This window comes from Anopheles merus, chromosome 2L (genome assembly GCF_017562075.2).
Source record: "Anopheles merus strain MAF chromosome 2L, AmerM5.1, whole genome shotgun sequence".
Classification (NCBI taxonomy): Eukaryota; Metazoa; Arthropoda; class Insecta; order Diptera; family Culicidae; genus Anopheles; species Anopheles merus.
This window is the reverse complement of record NC_054083.1, coordinates 16659017-16669033: the sequence shown is the minus strand read 5'-3', so window position 1 is coordinate 16669033 and position 10017 is coordinate 16659017. Positions and strand designations below refer to the sequence as shown.

At 41.3% G+C, this 10017-nt stretch overlaps 1 protein-coding gene across 1 annotated transcript; it reads right to left on the bottom strand.

Annotated features, from left to right (window-relative positions):
* Positions 1 to 7550: 7550 nt before the first annotated feature.
* On the bottom strand, positions 7551 to 8390 carry LOC121594889 (general odorant-binding protein 45-like). Its single transcript, XM_041918674.1, has one exon. It carries the CDS (start codon positions 8388 to 8390, stop codon positions 7551 to 7553), a length of 840 nt encoding a protein of 279 aa, XP_041774608.1.
* Between the last annotated feature and the right edge of the window lie 1627 nt (positions 8391 to 10017).

Genomic DNA, 10017 nt, shown 5'->3' with positions numbered 1-10017 from the left:
AAATACTCTTGCTTTCAATTTTTTTAACATAGACAGACACTACGAATAAATTCTACTACTCCAAAATCTATTGTTTGATGCAAAAAAAACTTTGCGGTATGTTGTGATGATGTATATATCTGTCATCTTGAGCCAAAAGTACGCGAACGAGAACAATTATCAGTGATGAGGAAAGTTTCTAAATATCCTGTTAGTAGTCATTCGGGATCATAAGCTTCCCGGAATCATAAGCCTTGCCTCTTAAATAAACTTTCTGTGTATCACTCTCAGGGTCACCATTCGCCAGCCTAGTGATAATTCACCAACGATTAGAAAACCAAAAACTACCAACCGGGGACCAGCGAAGGGGTCGGGGTCAAAAAACCCCCCGGGAGAGTATGCGAGGATGAAGATTAACTGGAAAGTTTTGCTCGAAATGTGTTACCATTGCCATCGGTTCAGAAGAACTTACTGCTTTAGCATGAAAATGGCAGGAAAAAAAAGAAAAACATCTAGCTTACCTTTTCGACGACAACTTTTGCTCCTTCGATCTGATTGCCGCTCGGTAACGGTCAGGGATATTCTGGTTCAGTTTTTTTTTTTGCTTTCTCTCTCGGTTCTTGCTGAGTCTCCCATTTGGTCCGCCGGATCGTGCAATCACGCCCACAACAATCACCATTTCCTGTATCAATGGTGGAAACAATCTTGCCCGAGACCAATTTCGCTTCAATCTTCGACGCTGCAGAGACTCTACGGCGGTGTGGGTGAAATTATGCGACGTCCACCCCCTTGATGATGCGTCCTTACGGTGACGCTTTCGCAGCGGTGACGATTGACGATAGCATAGCACAAAACTTTGTCCGCCCCGAATATCTGGACGAAGTGGGCCGGGAAAGGGACATTTGTTTTGTAATAGGATTTACAGGCAAAAATAAATTACTTAAATAAAGTCCCCGGAAGCTTGGAAGTTTTCTATGGGGAAAATACTCTTCAAGTGCCATCGCAGTCCCTCCGCATGCCAGATAATCTACTTGCTAGTCCGGGAGCCGAGTAGCTTAGAGTTGTTTGGGCTGTAGATTTATTTTTTCGTGCTCCATTTCCAAGCAGTTCTCGAGTGCCATCTTCATAGAAATACTTAAAAAAAGCGTCTCATTCAACCCTAGCACATTCAGTTGGCTTTATGAAACGTATTAGTGTGTCTTTTACATTGTTGCCTCTATTTGAATGCTTCTCTACAGTTTAGTTGTGCAAGTGCCTTTCGTATGTTAATTAATGCTACCTTTCCTTCCATCCCATACCCAATGATGCACAAGCAGCGCTTGCCGTGCAAGCGACATTCACTTGTTCTGCACAAACTCACGATCAAACGTCCGACAGCTAAGCTGTTAAATATTATGTTTTCATCTTAAGCAAAATTATCCCTTTTACGCATCCCGTCCATTTGCATGCATTGTCGTTCATTGTTGGCACGGGATGGAAAAGGGCGGAGAAATATTTCCTCACTCATTCTCATTCACTCTCCCTCTTGCTCAAACTTCGGGCGTGTGCGCGCGTAATGAAGTTGACGAAAATTAAACATTTTCCAAAATAGGAAAACTTTTTCCATAACTCACCGTCGCGCCATAAATAATACAATTTGTTAAGCTGCTTCCTTTCGGGCCGTTTCGTCTGTGAAACCCCTTCCCGGGTGCCGGGCGCCTAAGTACAGCTGGTTTTGTGTGGAAAGGATTTTTTCATAGCCAGTCGCTGTCCGTTCCGCTCATTTTCCGCGCACGATCGTAATTTTGTCGTTTTATTTGGTGCAAATGCGACTTTCTGTACTGTATTGGGAGCACTTTCTTTGAGATACAGCTACGGAGATGTTCCAGCAATTTTACTTTGCCTCTTCATTCCTCGTACCGGGCTCGCCAGCTATTCTCGGAAAGTTTTGTAGAATGTGTCTCGTGTTTCTAGTGTCAGCCGCTTGCATTTGTCACATCCGAAAAGTTTCTCCCGTATACTAGCAGCGAATTTCTTTTTGACCTGAAATCCACCAGTACATATGAGACCGGGCATTAAGCTGTCCAACATAGTTGAGAGTCCATTTTGCGTTGGATGCAGTGCATCTTGGCGAATAGATATGATGAGGTGCACTTGGTGCATGGAAAGCTTTGCACAAACACAAACTAAAACAATGTGATTGAGTAAAATTTTATTCAAGAAAAGAATATCTGACCAACAAAAAATGTCATGAAATTTTTAATGAATCCTATGGTTGAACACTAACAAACTTAACATTTCACTCTCAGCTACAAAAATAAAAGAAGGAGACATTTTAACAGAAAATATAGTACACTTAAACGTTATCTTATGACTGCAAACTTATCCAGAGATTACCTTTTTGTCTCATTGTGGTGTTTGTGGTAAGTCATATCAATCCACACGTCGGGGTTCACAAGGGTTCCAGCTTATTTGCATAGTTTGCTTCGTAATGAGAACTGCTCCATCCTAGCATTCATCCCGTTGGTGTGAGCTTTCCCACCCATACTCTTCTGGCTTTGTAGGGTTTGTAAGGTTTGTGATCAACATACGTGTGTATCTGTGTGTGTTTGAACATGTTTTGGCATCCTCAATTCCGAGATAGCTACATTTACATACGAACACCACTGAGAGGAAAGTGCGTTGAACTGGACTAGAAGTAGTTTAGAGCTAGAAGCCACTTGTTGGTGACGGAAAAGTTGGTCCAGTTTTTGCCTATGTGGTTCGACGATAAGGAAACTATCCAAACACAGGAAAGTTAGTTTCCGAGGGTTTCGGAACGCTTCATACTAAACTCGACCACTCGACCTTAAACGTTTGATCATCATAATCATCGCCCCCTTTCGGCGGCTGAGTGGTTGCAAGATTGTGTGCGCCAGAATAACATCAGCATAATCGGTTGATGCGCCAGTGCACCGACCACCGGTTTTGGTTTCATTGTTAATATAGGAGGTTGAAAACTTTTTGCCAACATTATCCTTACAATGAAAGTCAAAAGATCCCCGAAACATTTTTACTGGCTGGCTGCTAGAACTTAATTAAAAGGACAGATTGTTTATTGGGCTGTATATATGTTTAATGATGATTTCTGATTAAAATAATGAAACATTTGAACAAAGCAGTATTGAAAACGACAAAAAATGATGATACCGCGTATGTTTCATATTTCAAATGCATAGAAATTCTCGCATCCTACAGAAATTCGGCAAAAGTTTGCATTTAATTCTTAGTCTTTACTTTATAATATGATAATAGACAAATGACATTTTTATTATTTTTTTTCTCACAAAAACGATAAGTTTTGACTATTAAAATTCATGAAAACAATGTGTGCATATGTGCTACTCATATTAATGTGCTCAATGATCTCTACAATCTTGAACTTAATAAAGGTTACATTTGTCCGCTGCCCATTTGCTTGCATGTTGCAACATTTCCAAACCAACTAAAGTAACCCAATTTAGAATTAACAAACACCATATTTGATCAATATTCTTTAACACAAAATGAGTGTTCATTGATATCAATGCGCTAAGATTCAGAACCGTGCAAAGCTAAATATTAAGAGAAAATCTATACATTTCCTCCAAACGGTATTAAATATAAGCAAAAGTTATCTACATCTGTTAATGTAAACTCTTTGTGCTTCAAGCTATTACATGAATCATCTACACAATATTCAGGCTTGATATTTTTTGGAACCCTGATGTGTAATAAACGTAATTTAGTAATGTCCATGCATTTACCGTGATACTCATGCTGAAGAAATTGTTTTATTTTTACTTACTTACTATGAACTGAATTGTGCTTCATTTTAAAAATGCATGTTCAACCACTACCATGCATTTTATAAACGAATACATAACCAGGCGTTAACGACGGTTTCCCTAAAACAAGATTCACAAAATTGCGTCAGTACATCATGGTTATCTTTAAGTTCCTACCCTTCCCTTCCATTCCATTTCGAAGCATTAGCTCTATTCTTGTTTCGAGCAATCAGCATGGCTCATGAAAACTTATCCCTGACCTTGTGACATTGGATTAAAGACTCCTACCCTTTTCCGGCTATTGTACCGTTGGTGAATCAGCACAACACCGCCTACAATCGCCTGCTGCGCGTCGAACAATCAGTCAAACTTATTGATTGTTCGCATCGGATTTCGGGTTGTTTTTTCACGCCTTAATGCTACCGCGTGTACTTCCTCGGCGAAACTTTTGGCCCCTGCTCCGCCAATAGCATGCTGCCGGTGTTAGTTTTATCGGGAACTTTGTTTTGTTCGTCGGCACAGAAGACAGGCAGCTGGAAAGCTTCACCGCATCACCCGGTGGAGGCTGCACGTAGAGCAGAAGTTGAGTGATTTTTCTTGACTAACTTCTAACGAACAGTGGTGGTACGTTTAGAGGGAGATAAGTGAAACGGGTAGAAGAAAAGAAAACTCGACGCGAACTAAGCACCAACCACGCTCTCCGTACAACAATGAATAATAATGAAACAAAACGAAACTAGAGTTTCTCGTGTGCTCCCGTGCCCCCTACCATCGCTATGCACCGGATCGGGCCACAATCCGAATCCGAATCGGATTGTTTGCTGGACGAAAAATCGTGATCGAACTATTAAAAGATTGATTGGTTCTTGATGTTGCCCCCAACCCGCTACGTTCATTCTTTCGCACGATCCCCGCACTGGATCAAGGTATCAAGGGCTCGTGCAAAGGCAAAACAAATTCCGAGCTCCGCAAGTCACACTCACTACGTAGGTGATCCGGGGAGGTGTATATTTCCCCCTCACCCCATGGTGCTGCCGGTAAGGGCTGCCAATCTTCTTCGCCCGTGCCTCAGGGTAATTTCAGGGAGCGCTGCTATAGGTGGACGGGTGAGTGTGTGTGTGTGTATGTGTATTGATAGTTTTGTTAGCTGGTAGCCCGCTGGGTTGGTAGGAGCACAACCGTGGGCGAACCATTCGTACCCTTCCCTCGCGCTCCCTGTAGAGTGATCTGCTGCTGCAGCACCAGTGTCAGAATGGAAGTCGATTGTCACTATCGATTGCCGTCGGTTTCGCTTAAATGTCGCTTCAGGCCCCGCCAAAGACACAGAGGGGCAATTGCTCCCTGTCTCCCTTCCCACAGTCCCGTTTGAGCCCATGGACCGTTTGAGCGGGATGCAAGCCCCACCAAAGGGATGGGCGAACATCAATCGAAACCAATTTCAAATAAGGTAAGTACACGAAAGACAGCTTCTCGTCGTTGGACGTTCTCAATCAATTATGCTCCAAGCAAATAGACTGACACCGAGCTTTTTTTATCGACTCGCTCGCTCGCTCCACTCATCGAATCGATCGGCTGCGGGATCGGGGGATAGTACGATAGCGACCTTTTCGATTTGTGGCCGCATGGCAGGGCAGGGCCACACGGTGGGCGAACGATCAATGTCCGTTGTCGTATTTGCATACTTGATTCAAACTCACGAAAAATAAATACTTGCAATCTGATAAACAAAGTCACGGAAGCTTAATGGCCAATTGTGAATTGAAAAAAAAAATGGTTGCAGAAACTAGACCACGTACTAGGTACAAAGGTACTGTTGATTGCTTCTAGTGAACGAAGCGTTCAGGATTCGTTAAAAGCTTATTTTTTGTAAATGATTTCTATGCTTCGGTAGCATTCAAGCTACTACAAATAATGTTTAAGAAATTAGCTCCTCCTTCTTTTGCACAACCACCAGTCTGTCAGTTGGACCTTCAGGGACTTATTGATGGCCCATAGTAGGATAGTCAGTCCTACTAAAAGGTGTGCGGTACTTTCGAGACTTGGACCCATAACGGATTTGTTGTTAACTAAAAAGTATAAGCACGTTTCACGTTTCCACTATATAGATTTTTTATTGATATATTTATTTATTTATTTATTCATCAATTTATTTATTCATTTATTTATTCATCTATTAATTTGTTTATATTTTTTTATTTATTGTTTTTTTTTTTTTTAGTTATTTCGTTATTTCCCGTCATCGCTTCAAGCCCCGAATAGACCGAGCCCCCATAGGTAAGACTGACTATCCTGCTATGGTAACAATAAGTCACTGAAAGCCAAGCTCACTTCACTAGTGGGTACAGTCAGGTCTTGACCGATAACGGTTGTTGTGCCAAAAAGAAGAACAAAATTTAGTTATTTATCTATTTGTTTAATTGGTTTATTAATTTTTTTATTTCTTCATTTATTTTATTACTTATTTATTGATTTATTTATTTGCATACTAATAATTAATTGTTTGTCTGCATGGGTTTCTCAATATTTAGTTTCTTAAATACTAGGGGAAGAGGAAAAAGGACAACGAATAAAAAAAACGTGCACAGGAGGATATTTCTAAATGTTTCTAAAGGTATATGGAAATCGAAAAACCTATGATTTTATTGAAAGAAGTATATTCTCTAAAAGAGGGATCGTTTTGAGAAAAAACCGAACGGCAATGAGGGATGAAAATTGTGGGTCTATCGCGTAAACGACGCGATGGAACATAAAGCGGAAGAGAAGAAAGGAGAGAGGGAACGTCAAGTTCATGAGAAAGGAGGCTGACTATATGACACAACTAAAATAAGGCAGTGATTAAATAAATAATTAATGACTTAATCTCACATACAATATATCAATCGTCAAGCGTGTTTCTATTAGTTGTTAAAAAAGTGCAACCCATTTAATTTATGTTTCATAAATCATAGTTTCATTCATCCAGAGAAGAATCTTTGTATTTTTTTATGTGCCTTGAACAGGTTTTTTAGTCAATCACATGTTCTTGAACATCAGATAACGTGTAAGTTGCTGTTATTTGCAATAACTTTGAAAGTTTAGTATTACAGAAGATTGCTATCGTCATGTTTGGTGATTTTTCAAAATACAGGTAATTTATCTCTCCTCAAAACCATTGTAAATAACATAGTAGATAATTGATTCTTGAGATGTGCTCCAACTAAGAAGAAACAAGGTAACGCTTTTAATAAGAATAATATGTAAATGATCTATTTTGTATTGAAATTTTAAGTAAATATGACTAATTATTAATTTGTTGTGTCTTTTAATATGCTTATTATTATCTCTTTTTGATTTTTTTAAATTTGATATTTTTTCATTGGTTTTGATTGTAATGTATACTGACAACAATACAATACTGACTGCCAAAGACTGATGAAAATACTGCATCTTTTTACAAGGCAAATTTAATTATCCTAGTTTGAATTTTTATCCTTGCCCGATAGATAAAAATCCTTTCGTTTCGTTTGCTTTTTTGTATTACTCTCAATTAATTCATTAGTATTTTATGCTGATCACGGCATGCAAATTTTATTTTAGTCTTAATCTTTAGCTTCTCATTTTCTTACACTCTAACCAACTGATGTAATGCGATCCTCAGTATATGCCATAGGAATCGATTAACTAACCACGTTCTCCAACTCGATTCGCATGATTTGATACAAGAGTTTTGTAAAGATCCTAAGTTCTTGCCTTCGGGAATTTTTGTGTTGTACTGGTAATTGTGTGTGCCTTGAATCTATCTCGAGACTAATTCCCATCCGAATCTGGTAACTCATAGGCCGATATTACGTTGCGCACGTTTTCGAAACACTTGTACAGCAAATGATACGCCCGTTTGCAGGGACTACCATACGCAAGTTCTCTATGCTTAGTGATACATTCGACAGCGTGTGTTTTGAACTCTCTCTCACAATGACCTTCACCGTACTGAGCATAGAGCCGATCGATACTGACACCTTCGCGATCACTATAAACACCAGTCTGGAGTCCGATGCACCGCACCAAACAGTGAACTTTGTCGTTTGCGTCCATTGCCTCTTCACTGAGGCTCATCAGCTGCTCTGTTGTGATCTGATGCACATCCATACAACGCGATGTCACATGCTGCAACTGCAGATAGTCGAGTGGTACGAATACACTATCCTGTCGCAGGTTTCCATAGTTGTAGTAGTAGCACAGAAAGGACTCAAACGCTAGGCCACAGCACTTTTCAGCATTTAACTCTAGAGCAGGCAGTTCCTGCAAACAAGTTTCCGTGCGGTTCACATTGTATGCGTCAGCTGGATCGGTCACAAAATATCGAGCCAAAAGCTCCTTGCGCAGTCCCGTGTGGTCATTCCAGAACCTTCCACTAATACCGACACACCTAATCAAGCACTTTGTGTCCTCATCCGGCAACATCACACCTGATCGTATCCTGGCCAGCTTGGAGTGAACGATCGACATTAGCTCGGCACACTCGAGCACCATTTCGTCGAAGGAACGCAGTATGAGGCTACCCTTCGCTTTAACCTGGAGTTCACTACCGCCGAGCACGAGTAGCAGCAGCAACAGCTGCAGCCCCGTTCCCAAGGACCAGTACACCATCGTTCGGTCGATGGCCGACGATTTGCTCCAGCTCCGACAACCTACCGCGGTGTAGTGCAACGCTCGGAATGTTTCATAACTAAACGCACCTGTTTGATGTTTCGGGGTGCTTTATAGGCGATGCAGTGCACTTTAAATGCGATTCCACTACGAGACGAGTCATTAGCACGTACGCACTCCGGGTTCAAAAATCAGCAACTGGCAAACTGTGGGCGTATCGGGGACGGATAGCGGGATCGTCGGAACGTCACGTACTGTCGACCAGCTGCAGACCATTTCGGCTACCATTTGTTGTGCTGTGCCCGCGCTCCATGGCAGGGTGGGTGCAAAACAAAAACCATCATCGTTGCTCAATTTACGAGAGCGTGAAGCACCATGAGCTATTACGCAAACGGGCCTGTCCCGTGCCGTTCAGGGCAAGAACTGATGAAAAATCAAACGCACCAACACGCATGGGCGGACGGGTTAGTGGGATAGGTGAAATTTATCAGAACGGGTGCATTGAGACGATGTGACAGTAAGTCACAACAAAAGAGCTGGTGTTGTGTTTGTTTGGAGTCGGGGCGACATCTTCGTCGCACAGGCTGATTAGGAGCAAAGTTAAAGATACGAACGTGTGAGCAAATACGAATTATGAGATTTTAAAACATTTTTGATTTTTATACACCTTTTTACATGTTCACATGCATGTATTTGTGTTTATCAAATGGAATGCGCTGACAAAACTGTCTTACCAGGGAATATAATTTATATTACTAATAATTTATTTTAAATTAGAAGGTTGTGCTAGTCCTTTTTCACATTTTGTTATGCATCTTGAATGACATGTAAGTATTATTTAATTTATCTTTTTACGATCGTTTTCAAGAATTTGATTTGAATTTTCATGAAATAATGTTATGAAATTACAGCATCAAAATTTAATTTTTTTACGTCTTAATAATATTGAACGAAAATTGCCAACATTGTATACTATTTTGTATTACTTTTTAATTGTAGAAGAACGAGTGAACCATGATTTAAACCTTTTATGTAAAGTATCAGCTCGTTGAAATGCTACTATGCAATACTGAAATGCTGCACGGTGTTAGTGTAAATCGTTACAAACCTTTAAACTACTCGCTAATCCTCACCGCAACAGGATGGACTGCTCACGAATCACACTATTTACAAATCCCTGTCCAGTTTGAGGGAAAACACACGCATCGCGACGTGTTTTCTAGTGCTGCTTCAGCGACCAGCGCTGCGCCCACAAGCCCCCCGCCCAATAAAGACACCCTCCCGCCTGGATCTCCCTAGCGCACCACCATTTCACTGGGGCGGGAAAATGCATGAAGTAAAGCCAATTAACCGTCCACTGCCATACCTTCGCTTGCACTTTCGCCCGGTTCGCTGGCGGGGTGTTGACGGGTGACGGCTTCGGGGACCCGGCTGCCACCCCCGGTTGATTGGCAGGTTTGGCATCGAATAGCATCCAACATCACCCGCACACACTGGCCACCACCAGCGCGCATAAAGGATTTCACTGCGGAAGTACGACGATCCGGTCCATAATTTGACATGTTTTCCCGCACCCGCCAGTACATTCAAGTGTCAGTAAGTCAATACAAATCGTGTACGCTGGCCA